The 20,424-nt window shown below is 44.8% G+C and overlaps 1 protein-coding gene across 2 annotated transcripts in view; it reads right to left on the bottom strand.

The window, feature by feature from the left end:
* The window catches only part of TEAD1 (TEA domain transcription factor 1), a 109,167-nt gene extending 89,555 nt beyond the window's left edge, over positions 1 to 19,612 (bottom strand). The window contains exons 1-2 of one of the 2 annotated variants that reach the window (XM_056493903.1): positions 19,509 to 19,612; positions 2,808 to 3,061 (exon numbers count right to left, since the gene is read on the bottom strand). In XM_056493903.1, coding sequence (XP_056349878.1) covers positions 2,808 to 2,955 — 148 coding nt within the window. In that variant the 5' untranslated portion in view covers positions 2,956 to 3,061; positions 19,509 to 19,612. The remainder of the gene's footprint in view (positions 1 to 2,807; positions 3,062 to 19,508) is intronic. The other variant, XM_056493904.1, reaches the window with a different exon arrangement.
* Between the last annotated feature and the right edge of the window lie 812 nt (positions 19,613 to 20,424).

The raw sequence follows: 20,424 nt of genomic DNA, 5'->3' as shown, positions 1-20,424 counted from the left end.
AGAGGAAAAATGCCTTACCAATGCCATGAAAATGGAGCTAAGAACTCAGTGTTTCCTCTGTGACCTACCCTGAGCATCACTTCATTGATGTGTTCCTCTACCCTCCACATTTACACCCACCTCACCTTTGTTCTAATTTTTATTTATTTTTTTTTATTTTATTTATTTCTGTTACTTATTTTATTTATTTATTTATGTTACTTATTTTATTTATTTATTTATGTCACTTCTTTTATTTATTTAGTCAATGCTGTCCTAGCAGCAAAACCTTCACAACCTCACTGACAAAGGAAAGGGAAAAGGAGTGATGGACAGAGGTTCCCTGCAGGAAACTTGTCACATGCCCCTTGGTTTTTCTTTGTTCTCCTGTTCTCTCCAGAATTTCAAAACCAGTTTCTGGAGTTTGCCCATCCAAACCAAAACAAGTGTCTTTGCTTCTTACCCAAGCGTTCCTATAAATTTAAGAACAAGAGTTTCATTAAGCTTTCCTTTCATTTCCTGAGGGTTTCTTCAAGCCTGAAATGCTCCTGCTCCTGCACAGGTCACAGTTTTGTCTCTGCAGCCTGAGGATGCCCCAAGGCAGGAATAAAAATCTTAGAACATCCCCTTTCCTCTCCCCAGCCAGGGCCCCTGCAGCCCTTTGCTGTGGGGACAGGATCAAAACTCTTTTGTTCTCCTCATCCTCTTGATGTGTCTTAAATTACATTTTTGGGAAGGCAAGGGGAGAGGGAAACACCCTCCCAGATCCCAGTGCTCCCAGTGCCCCTCACCACAGATCCCAGTGCTCCCAGTACCCCCAGTGCTCCTTGGCAATCCTCTGTCCCCTGGAGCCAGCTGAACACAGCCTCTGAGCAATGCCAGTCTGGGGATGCTTTTCAGACCACCTCAAAGGGCAGTGAGGAAACTCTGGCTGCTTGCTTACATGAGTGTTGCAAAGCTCTCACCAAATCAAAGGCAGAGACTGCAAATATTTCCTCCAGCAAAATCTCTGCTCTTCTCAAAGTCTCCCTCCAAAGATCAAAAACTACAATTGCTTAACTTAATCCACACACAGTGATCATTATATTTGCTATATAAAGATCAGATCTGTTCTGGTGCCCATATCTAAAGGTGATTTCTTGAATTACTGAATCCCCCAACACTATGGAAGCTTGTCCCTCTTGGAAGTGAAATAAACTTGGTATGCCACTAAAAGGCATTAAATTATTTTCATTATGCCACACAGAATGTAAAACACTTACACTGTTTTGATTTCAAAATCCTGGGAGAACAATTATGCACTTAGGGCCATCAGACTCTCTTAGGAAGTCCTCAGAAACCTAGCAGGGTTTCAATAAATCCTCCAGCACTACAAAGCAGTCACTCAGTTTGAAGAATGAAAACATGAGTTCATCCACTGCAAAGTCAGGATGTAAATTCTGCCCTGCACTTCCTGACACATTTCTTTCTACTCAGGGCAGCACTTTTAAGTGAAGTTTTCAGCATCAAGCACGCATAGCTCCTTTTTCTGATTGAAAATTAACTGTATTTGATTAAGGATTAGCACAAATATGAGATGTGCCTATGCTTATGGTGTTACCAGCCACAAGTATTAATCAGCAATTAGATATGCACAAATAGTTTTATCCATATATAATTCAACAAAAGTCAACATTCAGGATTAGGAACCATTAAACTAAATCAGAGATCGTTGCAATGAATGGATAAATATGTTAATTTCTTTAATTTATACAATGGCACCAAAAAAAAAAATGCTTCAAAACACCAAAAAAGCAGATTACAGGGGTGACTACTGTGGTTGTAGGGATCCTGATTAAAAAAGTAAAAATGCAGCCACCCTTATTTTGGTTGATAATCACTGGGGCACTGCCACCCATCCCAGGGCTGAGCCACCCACCCTTGGGGCACAGGGCACCCAAGGGTGGAAAAGGGAAAAGAGCCCCTAACTTGCATCTTTCTTTTTCTTTTTTATTTTTTTTATTTTATTACTTTTTTTCATTTTTCATTTTTGCATAATCTGCCACACCACCACGTACACTGCACGTCCCATTTGCCTGTTTTCACTACTTAGTGAAAAATAAAGAAAAATGCCTAATTACTTTTTATGCCTGAGGAGTGACAAACTTACATGCTGCATTTAAATATCCACATTCTCCCCAGCACAGAGCTTGCCAAAGGCAGCTATATAAGGTATCTAACAGCACAATTCTGTATCAGTATCGCTTCTCCTAGTGGAGAAGGAAATGGCTTGAGCAGTCCTGAACATCACATCAGCTCAGCTGAGCTCTCTCAGCCTCACAGATTTCTTCAATATTTACTCCAAAAGCACTTCTAACTTGCCTATTTATTTTCCTTTAGTTTTTCCTCATTTTATCTTTTTTTTTTCATTCTTCAGTATTGCATAATCTGCCAAATCACCCCGCACACTGCATGTCCCATTTGCCTGTCTTCACTATTTATTGAAAAATAAAGAAAAATGCCTAATATTTTTATTGCCTGAGGAGTGACACATTTATATGTTGCATTTAAATATCCACATTCAGCCCCAGCACAGAACTTGTCAAAGGGAACTAATAGCACAATTCTGTATCAGTATTGCTTTCCTAGTGCCAGCAGAGAAGGAAATGGCTTGGGCAGTCCTGAACACCACATCAGCTCAGCTGAGCTCTCTCAGCCTCACAGATTTCTTCACTATTTACTCCAAAAGCACCAAAACCAGAACCAGGAACATGGTGTAGCAGCCAGCCAGGCTTTGCAGCTCTCAGGCTGGAACAATTCTTTCCAAAGGCGAAACGCGCAGCACTTACCATACATTTTGCCTTCATCTGATAAGATGATTTTCCTCCTCCCACAGGGTGGATAGATAGCTAGAGCCTCCTGAAAGCTCTGTTCAATGTCAGGGCTCCAGACCCCCTCTGCATCGTTGTCAATGGGTTTGTCTGCAGAGTCACTCATCCTCTCGATGTCCTCGGCAGGACTCTCGCTGCCGCTCCAGCTGCTGGGCTCAATGGTGATGGCTGGCGTCTCCAAGCCGAAGCCTGGAGTCTTCAGGGGGATAAACCTGCAACACAAGCAAGCCCAAAAGGTGTTAGAAGGCATGGAACCCCGGGCAGACACTCCTGTCTGCTGCCCATGCCAAGCAGTGTTGGCAGCACCCAGGAGAAGTGAAGAATTCGTGACCGTTCTACCCCACAGGAGCAGAGGTGCAGCACTGAGGCTGCCAGGAGGGGACCTCGAGTACATTTTCTCAATCAGATTATCTTTCACAAGTAGTCAAATTGGTGCAAAACTCATTGCATCTGGCTGAAGACTGGCACCCTTAAAATAACAAGCCAGTGTGAAAGGGAAGCACACCAATTCATGCCACAGTGGCCACCAGAGCTTAAAACCGTTTGAACCTAAAAACAAAAGCAAAAACTATTGTTCACATTCATCTGGATGTCAGCGGATTAAATGGAATTATACCAGCAATGCCACAGCTCAATGTAATTAACTGGAAGAGGCTGTAATTTTCAGATCTTACCCAAATAAATAATACAATAGTACAAAAAGAAATCCTTCAAATGATAATACCAGAGCAAGGAATTACAAGAGGAGATATATGCTTTGCCTGATTTAAAAGGTCTCTGTCACAGAACCACAGCAGAACAAAAATTACAAGCTTCAAGTTGCTGAATCAATTTAATAAGAAATAATTTAATACAGCTGCACCTGCTCACACCAGCAGAGCTGCAGATCTGTCAGTGTTCCTTTTATATTTTTGAGAGAAATACAACTCTGCTGTAAAGTCTTGCTCCAGGCAAAAAAGCTGCTATAGCAGACCACGTTCACCTCTGGTGTAATTCTTTGGGAAGTCAGTGAAATAACACCAGGAACAGATTTGGCTCAACATGTCCAGGCATAATGCAGTTTTATTTTGAAAAAAAAAAAGAAGAAGTTTGGTGACTCTAACTGATCTAAGTGGATGGGAGTGTTCGAACATGCACGCATGAGCTGCAAACACAGTTAAAAATACATTTCCTGGCTGAACACTGAAAACTCCTGAATTATGAGATTTTTATCCTGCTAGGGCAGAGGAGAGGGGCTTTCCTTTGCACAGACCTCCATCCTCCTGCTGAGATGTCTCTCTCTGGGGTCTCAGGATGCCATAAAACAACAAGTGGAAAGTGATAGAACAGCAGAAAGAAGGGCAGGGTGCACGTGGAAGGCCATGACACCTCTGACTAAACACCTTAGGGCTGGAGAAGAGCCTGGAAGAGGAAATATTTCCATCAGCCCTGAGCTGCCCAGCCAACCAACCACTAGAGATAACCAAAACCTGACTGTCCAGTCCCCCAGAGCCCACGGTGTCCTGCACAAAACCAGAGCTGCAGCTGGGGAAACTGGGAGCACAAACCAGCATCACCAGTCTGGCATCCCTGCACGGGGTATTTCCCCTTCTCTGGCTCCAACAGGAGCTCAGGGGGATCACACCTGTGAGATGGGCTCCCCTGAACCCCATTTTCCTGTTTCTACAGAAGCATTTCCTGCCTTTGCATTGGTTTGGGCATTTCAGCCCAGCTTAGGAAAATGTTAGTGCCTCCCCCCCCAACAGCCAGGCTAATCACTGCCTCAAATGCCTTTTAATAACTGATAATGAGGGAGCAGATGGATTCACAGGAACCACACACGTGTAAGAGTGGAGAACTCTGGCCAAATGCACTGCCTGGGAAATGGCACAAAACTTTTGAAGCTGTCATCACACAAAGGGAGATGCAAACCTTGGTAAAAGAGTGAAACTCTCTCCTTCATAATCCTCAGGAGCTGAAGGGTTGATTCAACCCCTGGAAGAGTTGAGTCTTGTGTGCAGGGTTTAGCCCAAGCACGAGCACAGTGATGCTGGGAAACTCCTGACAAAAACAATCATGTCCACTTAAACCTTCTGTGTAGGGGGAATCTCTGGCAAATAGAGGTAATTGAATGTTGATGGGGATTATTAGAGGGAGGGCTCAGTTTTATTGCAACAGTGCAGGGCAGAATGGCAGCTGGAGGATTTATTGGAGCATTTCAGCAGAAGGCAGCACGGGGTGGGACATGTCACTGGCTCTGTTTTCCAAAGGTGACTGCAGCAGGAAATCCTTCTCCTCCTGAGCCCAGGCCAGCACAGCCAGGGGCAGCTCCTGCTCACATCAACCACCCTCTGCTTACCAAACCTGCCACACTCATAGCCTCCAGTCCTGTTATCATCTCAGAAACCAGCCCTTGTTATTACATTATGCTGAAATAATAATTAAAATGCACAGGGAACACACTGAGGCTCTAAAGTAATTAATGGTACTTGATAGTCATGTTATATCTTGCTTTGTGTTTACTGGTGAGTTTTCACTAAGGTGCTATCTCCCTTCCACTCCTCTTTACCTACTTGGATATCATCTTGAGGCACTCACAGCTACTGCTCCAGCCTCTAAAATGGAAGATAACCAAGTGCTCCTTGCAGAACATCTGTACAACAGGGGTGTGGAGCAGCCAGCTGGAAGAAAACCTCTGAGATTAAAGATGATTTCCATTTTGGTGAATGCTGATGCTGCAGATCGAGCCAGAGGGCCAAGGAGGAAAAAAACCTTGTATTGCAACTGCTAAATGGCTCCCTCTTACTTCAGGAAAAAAATTTCTAGCTCAGCTCCACGTATCAAAAGGCAATTCCACCTCCTCCTTAGCTTGAATTCTAGGGACTCAACTGTGATGAAAAATTTCAGACCTGCTGTGCTGGAGTTCAGCAGGACTATCAGAAATAATACAAGCTGTCAACAGATGAGCTTTTTTTGCATGTTTCTAATGAGCTGTGAAACTCACGTGAAAAAATGTGGATTTACAACCCAATTTGAAATTATTTTAAAAATTGAAAAAGTGAGACTACTTTATATCAGCAAACTCCAAATCTTGCAATGCCAGCTTTCAGCAGAGGAAGAGCTAAGCCCCACCTCCCCTGGCCAAAATCAGAGCTTGTACACATGACAGATCAAGTTGAAGAGTTCTGTATTTGCTTTTTATCAGGTTAACTTTCAGAGAACCAACTCCCTGCTCACACTTTCTGTTATCAAAATTAAAACACATCAACACTACCTAGAAAACCAACCAATCAGCCAACCAAAAACAAAAAAAAAAGCCCCAAACCCACAAAAAAATAGAGGAAAAAAAACCCCAAACCAACCCAAAAGATTTTGGCTCACCTTTCTGTGCATTCTAAGATTGCTTAAAGCACACTGCTGCAGTTTAGGTGGTCTCTCCTCAGAGTTTTCCTTTTAACACCAGCCTTACACATCTCAAGACAGCTTCCCCTGCACATAAAACTCCTTTAGCTGCAAACCAAATGCATCTGCCTTGCAGTTGCTTTCTATCTGTGCAGTTAAGTCAGTTCTAAATATATCTGTTTTCCTCATGCAGTCATTAAGACACTTTTTCTCTGTGTGATGGAGGTATGTGCACCCCATCAATGTGACACTTAGGGACAGAGAAACCATCAGGGGCAGCAGAGGGTTTTCTAAACATGTTTTATGGCCAAGGCAGCTCGGTGAGCTACAAGATCTGACTTAGTGTCATCGTGCTCACTCACTACAGCCACTCAAAAAATGGCTTTAAAATCTCAGAGGAACAAGGCTAGCTGTTGTCAGAGTCCATCAAACCAAATCATTAAGTGTTTAACTCAGACCAAACGATAGCCTGAGACTTCTTATCAAGGAAATGGTTTTTTTTTGTTTCTTTGCCTACACAAAACATGCCTTTCACTTTATGAGCAATGCAAACCTGGGCTTGCCCAGAAAGCTGCTGCTCACAGACCAACAACTGAGACCCAGGGCTCCTCACAGGAGCAAATGACAAGGGCAGATCCACAGCCTTGGTACCTCTCATAACCCTCAGTATTTGCACAATGAACTAACATGGAAACACTGTCTTTCCAAAGTCACTGAGCTGGGTCTAATTTTACAGTGCCTTCCAAAATTTAACCTGTTTTCTGTGTTTGATAAATTCACTTCCTTGAATTTCAGTGTACAGGTGCTGAATGGTGCCTTCCCTGTGCTGTCAAACAACCCCTGGAAAAGGATTAATGCTCTGCAGACGTGGAGCAGGAGCACAAGAATGGCTGAAAACACCCCTTGACTCTGAGAGCTGTCTGAGGAAAAAGCCCATTATGTCCCCCAAATCTCCTAAACTGTGTCTGCTCAAAGGGGATCAAGTGCAGGTATTTCTGAGAATGAACATCATTGTTATCCACACTGAACTTCTCTCTATGAATACATGCAGAATGCCAGCAAATCACTCTTACAGCCAGATCAATATTCCTAAAACATCTCTTTCAGAAAAAAAAAAAAAAAAAAAAAAAATCTTGATTCTTGAGGCAGAGATTCTGAGTGCTGAAGGGGTAAATTACACTTTTAAGAGCACATTATATTTTTAGTTCATAAACAACCTCATCTTAGCCTCAGTTATGTAAAAACAATGGAACAAGGAATCCAACCAGCTTTTTATAAACATTAAGATGGCAACCAGCAGATGAGTGCAAACCAACTCAGGCTAAATTTGCAGATGGCAGATTTTCTCTGAAGGCTCAAAAGTTGCAGCCCCATGGGATTTTCCTCCTGCTTTGTTCAGCAGTGCAAATCCACAGCTGGAGAGCCAAAGCTCTGGAGAGGATCCAGAGGAAGAAAGTTATCAGATCTAGAAAACATGACCTACCAGGAAAGGAATTGGGGTTTGTTTAAATTTAGAGAAGACTGATGTGAGAAGATAACCACTCTCAAATAAGGAAAAGGTGAGAGCAAAGCAGAGAAGCAGCTCTTGGCCACTCCTGCCCAGGACAGGAGGTGATTCCAAGCCCTTGAGGGAACTGCAGGTTGGGCATTTGGGGGATTGTTGTGACCCCACAAGAGTCCCACAGCAGAAGGGATCAGTGCTGGGGGCACTGGGAGCTGCTGGGGCACACAGCTTGCTCCCAGCAGGTGACATGGACCAGGTGATGCCACTGATGCCTTAAATTCCAGCTTTCATGTTTTCCAGTGCACATCTTTGCAGTGTTTATGCAAGCCAAGCACGCAAAGAAATTTACTTTTTTTTTTTATTTTTTATTTACAAACAAATTCACAGTGGATTTTGTGGCTGTGATGTGGAACTGTGTATGGATTTTTCTGACTCTCTAAGGCATTCAAATGGCATTACTTTCAGGAAAACACTGTATCTATTCAAGCCACTTTATATAATTTCTTTTGATTAGGAATGGAAACAGCACAGTACAAAGAATAAAAATGTAAATAATTTACAGAGCATCCAATAGTGAAATCATTAGATTAAAATTACTTTATATTGTATTTTTGTTACAAGTTCCACTCATCAACAATTATTCCCTCTAAGAAGAAAGAGCACAGGAGAAAGAAGCAGCCCATTTCTAGGATAAAGTATTCCTTTAAAACTCAGTCAGACTAGTTCAGCCATTCACATTTTCCACTGAAATTAAAAATATTAAAAAAAAAAAAAAAGAGGTTTACTCTGAGTGTGAGAACACTTCAGGAAGAAATTCTGATGCTTTGCTCTTCTGGTGAGCAAACACTTGCATGCAATGATGCTTCCATGTTCTTCCTATCATTCATAAAAACTAGCTTTGTTCTCCTAAGACTGAATTTGCCATTTCAAGCTATTTATGAACTGCCAGCTACCTGTTTCAGGTTTGTCTTTGGGCTCTGTGCAGGAATAACATGATCAGTCCAACCACAGCCACAGAGCACCTGTGAAAGGCACATGGTGTTTTTTTCCTGAGGTGAGTGCAATATGAAGTGAATTTGGTTCTAATTCCTCCTCCTCACTACCCCACTCAGGGTACAAACAAAAATAGTAGGAAGACAGTGCCATGAAGAAAGGGTGACTTAGATCAGCAAGAGTAGGCAGCATATAGGCCTAAATGTGAAATTAGGATTATAGGGACTATTTATAAAGAGAAACAATGCATTCTCCTTGAATTGCTTTTTTTAAAATTTTTTCTTATAGAAACAGATTACTCAGCAAAGAGTGGGTTGATGCTAATACATGGGAATTCTTCCCTTTGGAAACAGATTTCATCTCTGCACTCTATGCAAGTGAAAAGTCTGTTTGGTACCACTCTGAGAGCTTGATTTATTTATTTTTCCAAAAGCTGCTTTTGTTGATAGATATAATTGTTGTCGTGAGGATGTTGAGTCATTAACTCCAACCCAGTTTTCTTGTCCATTAGCTTTAATTTCATACCATTAATGAAAAGATTCATCTTCTCAGTGGGGAAACAACTGGATTGTGACTCTCATGGGCTCACAGGAGGCTTTGTGCTGCACCACCAGGCTGCCTTCTGCAGGCAGCTCTGCTCCAAACTGTGTGTTTTGGGGCTGCTGGCCAGCAATGCAGTGTGCCAAAGTGCCCTCTGAGTGGCCACACACCCCTGTGCCCCATGGCCTGGGCTGATCATCACCAGGAAGTGAATCCCAGCATAGCCCTGGTGGATCCCAGCATAGCCCTGGTGAATCCCAGCACAGCCCTGGTGATCTCAGCACAGCCCTGGTGAATCCCAGCATAGTCCTGGTGGATCCCAGCATGGCCCTGGTCAATCCCAGCATAGTCCTGGTGAATCCCAGCACAGCCCTGGTGAATCCCAGCATAGTCCTGGCCAATCCCAGCATAGCCGTGGTGGATCCCAGCACAGTCCTGATGAATCCCAGCACAGCCCTGGTGGATCCCACATAGCCCTGGTGATCTCAGCATGGCCCTGGTGAATCCCAGCACAGCCCTGGTGAATCCCAGCACAGTCCTGGTGAATCCCAGCATAGCCCTGGTGATCTCAGCATGGCCCTGGTGGATCCCAGCATAGCCCTGGTGAATCCCAGCACAGTCCTGGTGAATCCCAGCATAGTCCTGGCCAATCCCAGCATAGCCGTGGTGGATCCCAGCACAGTCCTGATGAATCCCAGCACAGCCCTGGTGGATCCCACATAGCCCTGGTGATCTCAGCATGGCCCTGGTGAATCCCAGCACAGCCCTGGTGAATCCCAGCACAGTCCTGGTGAATCCCAGCATAGCCCTGGTGATCTCAGCATGGCCCTGGTGGATCCCAGCATAGCCCTGGTGAATCCCAGCACAGTCCTGGTGAATCCCAGCATAGTCCTGGTGAATCCCAGCACAGCCCTGGTGAATCCCAGCACAGCCCTGGTGAATCCCAGCATAGTCCTGGTGGATCCCAGCATGGCCCTGGTGAATCCCAGCACAGTCCTGGTGATCTCAGCACAGCCCTGGTGAATCCCAGCATAGCCCTGGTGAATCCCAGCACAGTCCTGGTGAATCCCAGCACAGCCCTGGTGAATCCCAGCACAGCCCTGGTGAATCCCAGCACAGCCCTGGTGAATCCCAGCATAGCCCTGGTGAATCCCAGCATAGTCCTGGTGGATCCCAGCACGGCCCTGGTGAATCCCAGCACAGTCCTGGTGATCTCAGCACAGCCCTGGTGAATCCCAGCACAGTCCTGGTGAATCCCAGCACAGTCCTGGTGAATCCCAGCATAGCCCTGGTGAATCCCAGCATAGCCCTGGTGATCTCGCACAGCCCTGGTGAATCCCAGCACAGTCCTGGTGAATCCCAGCACAGCCCTGGTGAATCCCAGCACAGCCCTGGTGAATCCCAGCACAGTCCTGGTGAATCCCAGCATAGCCCTGGTGAATCCCAGCACAGTCCTGGTGAATCCCAGCACAGCCCTGGTGAATCCCAGCACAGCCCTGGTGAATCCCAGCACAGTCCTGGTGAATCCCAGCATAGCCCTGGTGAATCCCAGCACAGTCCTGGTGAATCCCAGCATAGCCCTGGTGAATCCCAGCACAGCCCTGGTGAATCCCAGCACAGCCCTGGTGAATCCCAGCCTAGTCCTGGTGAATCCCAGCATAGCCCTGGTCAATCCCAGAATAGCCCTGGTGAATCCCAGCACAGCCCTGGTGATCTCAGCACAGCCCTGGTGAATCCCAGCACAGCCCTGGTGAATCCCAGCCCCGTGACAGTCACAGCTGCTCAGGACACAGCTCCTTCCCCCTGTGACACTGCAGCAGGCACACACTCTGGGTGCCAGTGCTCATTTACAGCTGGCTCCAGTTATGAGGCTGTTCCTGGGATTTTAGCTCCAACACAACCAACAAAGATTATCCTGAATATGACTTGGTGCCCAGTGGAATAAACACAGTGAGCAGCACCATGTCTGGCTTGCTTCAGCTAGCTGCCAACATGAAGCAAAGGAAAGGGTAAAACATTTGCCAGCTGTGGGAAGGAGAAGCCATTCTTCTAACCCAGCTGCTGTGCTCCATGGCAAGAGCTGCTAGACTGTGCACTAATATTAGTAATTTTTACTAATTTACTAATATTTCACTCACTCACCAGTTGCTCAGCCTGCAGAAGAATGGTCCCTGACCAAGCTGGGTCTGTCCATTTGGGGCAGGGGGCTCTGCTCCCAGAGAAGCAAAGCAGCTCAGGCTGGCCCAAGGACTGTCCTTTGGCACTGGAAAATGGTCTGTGAGAAACATTCCCAGCCCCAAGACTTGTAGCTAGAGGTCACAGAAGGTTCCTCAGGGCAAGGTCTGCAGCCACTGCTTTGCCTGGAGTGTGTGTTTGTCACTGTACTCCAGAACAGAAAATAAAAACCAGCATCAGACTGTCAGACAGTCAGGATTTTTTGATGTCCAAGAAGTGGGAAATGGGTCAGAACAGCAGGTGCAGCTCTTGCTTGCATGCAATGACTATTCCTTGAATGCCTTGAGCTCAGTCCCCAGTGGAGGCTGAGGCAGGATTGATGTGCACAGAGGCTCTGTGCCTTGCCAGCCACTCCACAAATTACCACTTACAGCAGAAGAGCCCCAAGGAAAGAGGCACTGGCCCTCCTTCAGCTCCCCACACACAGAGATTTGGGATGCAGACCTGTCCCAGGCACACTCAGTGCCACTGGAACTCTGCATCCTCTGTGCCTGTCCCATCCATCCCACCTAGCTGGGTGTAGGTGAATGATGCAGCCCTTGGCTTTCACATGGGCAAGCAGAGGATCTCTGCCTTGTAGTTTGCTGTAGCTGCCTTCCCACAGACCCCACTGAGCAATAATCCTCATTTTGTGCCCCAAAAGCCAAGCTGGGAGCCACTACCAATGTTAGTGAGGTACAGCCTTGATCTGTGGTGTGTCCCCAGCTTCCTGCTGGGACCACACATGATCCACTGCTCACACAAATGATGGGCTTGGCAGCAAGTGGCTCTGCCTAGATGTAGCTCTCAAACCCAGTTTTTCCCCCCCAGCTCCCTGAGCCTCACTGGTTTTACTGGAGTTCCCATGTCACACAGACATTTGCAAAACCAGATGGAATCCTTCACACTCACAGCTCCCTTGCTCTGTTTCTGGCATGTGACTAACTGGTTTTGTACTCCAGCTTTAGATTTTTCCCTTTTCTTTTTTAATAACTTGTTTTCAGGATGAAAGGTTTTTTTTCCACAATGGCTGCAAAAACATGAGAGTTCACACCAGCAGCTCTGAGTGAGGTGGGGAAAGGGACAGAAAACCACCTGCTTGAACAGCTTTATGTAAGTTCAGGCAGGAAAGGGAAAAGCAGTGCTATTTGAAGGGTGGTCCAACATCTGACTGGTTCATGTGTAACATAAAACTTTCACCCATATAAAAAATATTTTATATAATGATTTAAGCATTCTGTTAAACAGGTACAAAAAAGGCACAGTAAAGTAAAATGTTCATTCATTTACTCAGGTGCATTTGTTTAAACAAGAAGCAGCCACAGGATTAACCCTTTCCCTATTCCAAGCTGAAGAAGGTCTCCCCTTCTTTTATGAAGCAGGAGAAAAGCAAATTTTGGACAAACTCTAAAGCTGCTACAGACATTGTGAATGTCTCATGCTGACCTTAATCTGCTGCTTTTGTACCAGGAAAAACCAGGAGAAAACCATTTTATTCTGCTTTGGGGCTACTACTTGAGCAACAGCCTCAGGCTCTGGTTCTGACAACACATTTTATACATATGAATAATCACTCCAAGTTTAATGAAGCTCCTCACAGCTCCATTAGCAATTGTTTTGGCTGCAAAAAGGCCCTGCCTATCAGCCCTGGAGGAGCCTGGAAACACAGGAGTGATAACACTGGGAGGCTCACTTTGGGAAAGGCTGTGGTTTTCTGGGGACAGGACACAGAACTGCAAGACATAAAAAAAAATAAAAAGGAAAAAAAAAAACCAAAACAAAAACAAAAAAAAAACAAGGAATGAAATCAGTGTCACAGCCCTCTGCAAGGCTGAGATTTAATCCCAGTTTTCTGGCCTTGTTCTAAGCAATTCTAAGCAGAAAAAAGAGATTTCAGGAGCCAGCATGTGAGATCAGACAGGATTTGGGGTCCATGTCAAGCAGTCACAACATGTCTACAGTCTTCATCACACGCCAGCACTGAAAAACCAACTCAGGTCTTTGCATACACAGAGAAATCAAAGCAACAATTTTGTTTGCAAGTGCAGTGGCTGTCAAATGAAACTATTTTAACTCATTTTGTTTCCCAACTGCTAGCAGTAGTGTTATGGGCAAATTACTTGCCAAATTAAATTTTAAGTCTGAGTTGTTCATCTGTCTGTTACAAAGGAAGCTTTCTCTGCAAGGAAATGAGCATTGCTAATATTCAGCACTCCTGCACTGCAACTTCTTTCCTCCATCTCCCTCCTGCCTCCAGCACCACTCCTGCCACAGGTGGGGAATGCACTGGCACACAATGACTGTTCCCAGAAATAATGACTGATCCATGGCTTGCCCACCATGGAAAATGTATTTCTTGCACCTCATCTAAGATTCCTCTGAGAATCAAGGGATGCTTTTATGCAGCAGGACATGCAGCTTCTGCAAGGGAGCAATAGAAAACACTTTCCTGCTGAGATGCTGAAACAATCCCAAGCTGTGGCAAACCTTTAATTGCTGGACAGAAGTAAAACCTGCAATGAGTGGCTACAGCATTTTCAAAACTCAGTATAATAGTTATGCAGTCATTCTGTACTTCTCTTGTCGTTTATTGCCTGTTGAGGAAGCAATTTCTGTCTTAAGCTCTGACTTATATTTCAACTCCTTGTTCACTGTAGTTTAATCCTGCTTCAGGGGGTGTCAATCTTCCACAAAAATAACTTTGCTGGCAACCATTAGCACACTGAATTCACTGGACACCAGTGGAGCTAAAGAAGAGATGGCTGGGCTCAGAAACAGCAGAAAACAGAACAGCAAAAAACCCAAACAAAAAGCACAAGCCTAGGAACTAATCCTGGTAATTCTCCTGGACTTTTAAAAATCTCAAACTTGACAGAAATGGCGATTTCACAGCACGCTCATTTCTGCCTCAGCATCCCTTCCTCCCCTGTGCTCACCACTCACATTTTCAGGGGCAATCATCACCCAGAACAGCTTCCCTGTCCCAGACCTTGCTCCTGGTCCCCAGCTCTGATTCCAGCCCTGGCTGCCCCTCTCAGGAGTGTCCCATGAAGATGTGATGCCAACAAAATGCCAATAATGTTTTCAAGTGACAAAAGAAGTGTCTCTGCCCACAGTGGTCAAAAAACAGCCAATAGCCAAAATTTCTGGTATAAACAGAATACCTCTAACAAAATCTATTCCCTCTAACACATGCTAATATTTAGTATCTGAAGGTTACTACCAAAATCTGTTTAGGAGGAACAGTTAGTGCTCATGCATGCACACAGTTCTATTCAAAATGTTTAGTCAAGCTCAACTCAATTATTTATACATTTGCATTATGTTAAATCACACTAGCTCTTCAAAATTGCCTCTGTTTTTCATAAAACCTGTGCACAAGTGTTCCTTTAACTCCATTTATTGTAGTGAAAACTGAGCACCTGTAGCATGGCTTCTCCAGTGTGTTTTGAATTAGAGGCTCAGGGTGGCTTCATGTTGACAGCTGAGACTTCAAATTTCACAATTTAATTCACCACCACCAAACACCATTAAAACCCTGCACTTTTTTCCTTTTTAAACTTCAGGCTGCAGGCTTCTCAGCCCTTGCAGGGCAGGTGTCTCTTCAAGCCAGAACAATTTCTGGCCTTGCAGGGTAAGCAAATGTCAGAGTTGGAGCTGTGACTATCAATCCTGAACTATTTAGTGTTGTTTCCAGTGAATCTAACACTTCAAGAAAAGCATTAGAGTGCCCTTGGTTCTTCTCCTGCTTAGCCATTGATTTGCTGTATCAAATCCTTTAAACCTTCCTGTGCTTTACCATTTGTCACATCCTCTTCACTGAGAAGCTCTGAGTACCCTCAAACCCTCCTGCTACTTAAATCCTTGGACATCCTAGGCAAATATATTTCATTTGACTATTTTTGCTATTATTAATATTAAAGGAATACAAATAAGAGGGAGAGAGTGACCCAGGCATAAAAAGAATGACCCAGAAAGGGGATGAGCCAGCAAATGACCCAAAGAAATTATTTTGGCTTTCTCCCTCAGAATAGCTGTTGGTTTCCTAAAATAACATTTTTAAATTTTTATTTGAAAGCATTAAAAAAATGCTGATGAACATTACAGTAGAAGCAACCTTGGCTCTTGGTAGAGAAACATGATGACTTAGAGCCAAGGACTTATTTTTCATATGTGAATTATTTTTTGAACAGCATTTCCTGGCTCAATGTCACTGCACCAGAGATAGATATGGCAGCAGATAAGTGGATGAGATTTTAGATCAAGAAGAGTGTCACTTTTACTATGAATACATTTGTAGTCAGAGCTCAAAAGTGGGTTTATTTCTGCTGTGCATGAAAGATGTATTGCACACTGTTTTATTAATACACTTTTCTTCTTAAAATGGAATGTAATTCAAATTTTCTGACACTGCAGCTGCAATTTGATGGTTGGGTTTCCTAACCATGTGGATTTACAGTAACAAACTCTTCAATTTTCTTTCCCCCTCCAGCTCACCTTTCTGCCACCTTGATTTATTTCTGTTTCACAGCTGTGCCTACCAAATGATTCTTGCTCTCACTCCACACTTTCCCCCCCTCTTCCTGCAGCTGATCCAAACTAAAACACAAATTTTTTGGGAATGTGAAATTAAAGAACTCTCAGAGCAAGAATACAATGCCCAGAATTGAAGGGAACAATTTACCAGAGGGTGGGGGAGAACAACCTGAAGGCTGGAGGTTCAAATTAAGACAGATTTAAAAACTCTCTAGCTTAGATTGCACCATCAGTAATCACTACAGCACACCAGGAACTCTTCCCTCCTATGAAATTTACCCACCTCTGGGCTTTACAGCACCAACCACCATAAGCAGCAATTGCTTGAGTTACATAAATAAAGTCCCAAAACTGGTGTTGCTGCTTTTAAAAGTGGCACCAGAAAACCTCAGCAGCACAAACAGCATCCAAAAGGCAAACCAAGCCAAACAAACAGTGAAAACCAGACTGAAGCAGAGAACAAGGGGACCAGCAAAGTGAAATTAATGGGTAAAATGCTGATGAAAACAGCTCCTTTTCCTCTCCAGAGCAGCACAGAGGTGCTGTGCCCCATCCAGCAGTTTCCCTTCCCCAGTGCTGCACAGAGATTATTCCAAGGATGAAAGTGCAGCCCTGTGCTTATGTATTAATTACACAAAAGTTGCTTAACCTTGAGCCATATCCTCAGGTAATGAGCTTGGGCTTCCCTCAGTCTCCCAGAGAGGGGGCAGAAGGAAACCCTCTGCCCTGTTTTCCCTGGGGGTTGTGCTGCCCTGGGTGCCTGGAGGGGTTTTTGGGCACTGCCCAGCAGGGATGAGCGTGCTGACTGCAATTGCAGGGATGCTGCACCCCAGCTGCCAGCCACACCGAGATCTGCAGAGATAACAATGACACTTAAAAGCCTCACTGCACGTCTGAATGCATTTACACATTCTCCTTTTACTCCCTATTTATTATTAATGGCAGCTCAGCTAATATCAAGACCCCGGTGTGTTGGGCACCCTGGGTGCACAGAAGGGCTGCAAGTTCTTGCTCTGAGGGGTTTACAGACTAACTAGGGATGACAGCAGATGGAGGGTAAACATTGTGAGCCCTTCTGCTTTTCATCAGGAAACTTGAATCAGGTAACAATTTATTACCAGGCAGGAACAGGGGCACGCTCAGTCATGAGCCACACCCTGTGTGACAGTGGCCACTCAGGACAGTTAAGTGGCCTCAGGGGATTCAGGGCTCTACAGAGCACCACCTGTATGGAGATCCTGCAGGAAGCAAGCAGGAAAGCACATATTGAGATCCACACCTGCATTTGATGGCATTTTGCACTTCCTGACATTTTAGATGTCATTCCTGAGCCCAGCTGAAATCAGCTGCCTGTGTAACTTCATATTAAAGGCTGTGAAGTCATTAAAGTCACAGGTTACCCTGAGAGATCTCCACAAAAAGAGGAGTTTGAGGCCATAACTGATAATTTTTGTCCACCTGAGGACCACGCTGGTAACTCAGCAGGAAGCTGCAGCCTCACATGTTTTACACACCTTGAAACTCCTGCTGTGGTGGCAGACCCATCCCAGAGGCTCTGTGGGGCTGAGCTGCAGAACCCCTTAGTCCAGGACCTTTCATTATTGCCTTATTTTATTATTACATTATTACCTTATTTTATTAATACCCTACCCCTTTTTGTACAGAACCCCTTGAGCAGAGCCCCTCGTATAGAACCCCTTGTACAGAACCCCTTGTGCAGAACTCATTGTACAGAACCCATTGTACAGAACCCATTGTACAGAACCCATTGTACAGAACCCCTTGTATAGAACCCCTTGTGCAGAACCCCTTGTCCAGAACCCCTTGTGCAGAACCCCTTGTGCAGAACTCATTGTACAGAACCCATTGTACAGAACCCATTGTCCAGAACCCCTTGTGCAGAACTCCTTGTACAGAACTCATTGTACAGAACCCCTTGTGCAGAACTCCTTGTACAGAACCCCTTGTCCAGAACCCCTTGTGCAGAACCCCTTATACAGAACCCCTTATACAGAACCCCTTGTGCAGAACCCATTGTACAGAACCCCTTGTACAGAACTCATTGTGCAGAACCCCTTGTATAGAACCCCTTATACAAAACCCCTTGTGCAGAACCCCTTGTACAGAACCCCATGTACAGAACCCCTTGTGCAGAACCCATTGTACAGAACTCATTGTACAGAACCCCTTGTACAGAACCCATTGTGCAGAACCCCTTGTGCAGAACCCCTTGAGCAGAACCCCTTGTACAGAACCCCTTGTGCAGAACTCATTGTACAGAACCCCTTGTCCACAACTCCTTGAGCAAAACCCCTTGTGCAGAACCCCTTGTCCAGAACCTTGTGCCCATCTTTTCTCACAAACACCTCAAGTGCAGGAGGGGCCAGGCACCACACATTCCACCCTGTGCCTCAGGGCACTCTCCACTCCAAATCCAGGACAAAAGTGGATTTGCTAACACGAGGTACAGAACCACTGAGACAGAAAATGGGCAGGGAAAGCTCAGATTCCCACCAGGGAACTCTAGGAATCCAGAAGTACCTAGCAAGCTACTGCTTACCAGCCATGGCCATGTGGAAGAAAGGTTATTTATTGCACCACACCATGGGGGTGACTGCATCAGCAAAGAGTCCTGGGCTTAAAAATCATTTTGTTCTCATTAGTAAAGTCACAAACAACTCACAGAACAGGAGCAAAGGTCTGATACCCACAAGAACCAAACTCCTCCTGGTTATTCTCTGCTCCCAAAGAGACCTTGGGAAGATGGGCAGGTCTCTCCTGGAGAGATGCCTGCAGGTGCAGGCAGAGGGGAGCTGGGTGTCACACACTCTGAGCACTCCCAGAGTGTGTGCAGGGCTGGCTCTCACACAGGCTGCCTCTTGTGGAGCCCAAACTGGGAGCCCAGCTATTGTTCTGCAGTAATAGTACAAATTCAGGATACATTTCGCAGCACAAAAGGGTGAGAAAAACATTTGGTACTGCAAAAAATTAAGAAGTTTACTTAGAATTGGACAATTAATCTTCTTGGATTTGGTCTTGTCAAACATAGCCTCTGTGTCTTATGGAGATTCCACAACCTTCTTTATGCCACAGCCATGTGAAATGTGAGAAAAAACAACTCAGGGATAAATACTTCTATTTCAGTCTTCTCCTTCCTAATAAGCAAAATCCCTGACAGAAGACTTTTGTCCCAGCCAGGCTACAAGAAAGATGTACAGGGGATGCAGAAACTCTGAATGCTTCTATAGGATCCTGATGATTCTTCCTCATAGAAACCACTGTGGATCAGCTAAAGAAGAAATTTGAGGAGGAGACTGCTGCATGTCCAGATTATACTCCTTCCCAGATATTATGCAGAGGGGGGAAAAAAAGGATATTTACCCTTGGAAGACAGAATAATAATTTGAATTATAGGTCTCTCCTCACAGGTAGCATCAGGATTAGACAACTGATGTAGAAAGCAAAAATTTGAGGATGGCTTGAGACTTTACCACAAGAAATCTATGGCAAATTTTGAAAAAATCCTCAAGTCATCCTTGAATCTTCTGTTCCATTCTTCAAATTACTTCAGCTATTCCAGCAGGCCAGGGGAGAAGGCAATGAGCACGTGGGTGACTTCAAGGCTGCCTGCACAGCAAATCAGCACCAGAAAAAAAAAAAAAAAAAAAAGGTGAAATCTCAAAGACAAGGAGGATGCTTTCTATCTCCCACACTTAATGTAATGATGAACTAGATTTTGGGGGGGCTCCTGCCTCTGCTGTGCCACCCCCAGCAGCCTGTGGCAGAGCAGCTGTGGGCTGGGAGGGATTTCTCAGCAGACCTTAAAGCAGAACTCCAGGGGATGCAGATTAAGGAAGCCACAAGTGGCTTCTTGTTGCCCTGCACCCTCCACTACATCAGCCAGCAGCTGGCAAAAAACCTTCCCCTCTGGCTTCCTCAGGCTTTCAGCATATTCCAAGCAGGGGAAGGGCACCTTGCCTTGCAGCCTGGCTCCTCTCTCTGCTCTCTCTTTAGTAAGAATTATTGAATTATTAAATTACTATTAAATTATTATCAGGGGTCTGATTTCATGGGAAACAAAATAAAAAACAAATACACACACACATTCACCCACAGCTGGAAAATATGAGCTTGATCTTGCAAAGTGAAGAAAGTGTCAGATCTTGTCAGTGACTTCACACTCACTGTGAGGCACAGAAGGTTTAATTTCTACATCCTACTCCAACAAAGCTGCTCTGATTTTCAGGGAGTTTGGCTTTTACAATTGGACAAACATGATTATGAATGATTTGCATGAGGGACTTTCCCAGGCATGCCTTATAAGCTCAGTCAGACTGCTGAAATTCTGTCAGTCTTTTCTGTCTCACACTAAAACTTTAAGATTTCTTTCCCAGGCACCTGAAACTG

The sequence above is a fragment of the Oenanthe melanoleuca genome, chromosome 5, assembly GCF_029582105.1.
Source record: "Oenanthe melanoleuca isolate GR-GAL-2019-014 chromosome 5, OMel1.0, whole genome shotgun sequence".
In the NCBI taxonomy this organism is placed as follows: domain Eukaryota; kingdom Metazoa; phylum Chordata; class Aves; order Passeriformes; family Muscicapidae; genus Oenanthe; species Oenanthe melanoleuca.
The sequence above is the reverse complement of the archived record's forward strand: the minus strand, read 5'-3'. Positions and strand labels throughout refer to the sequence as shown.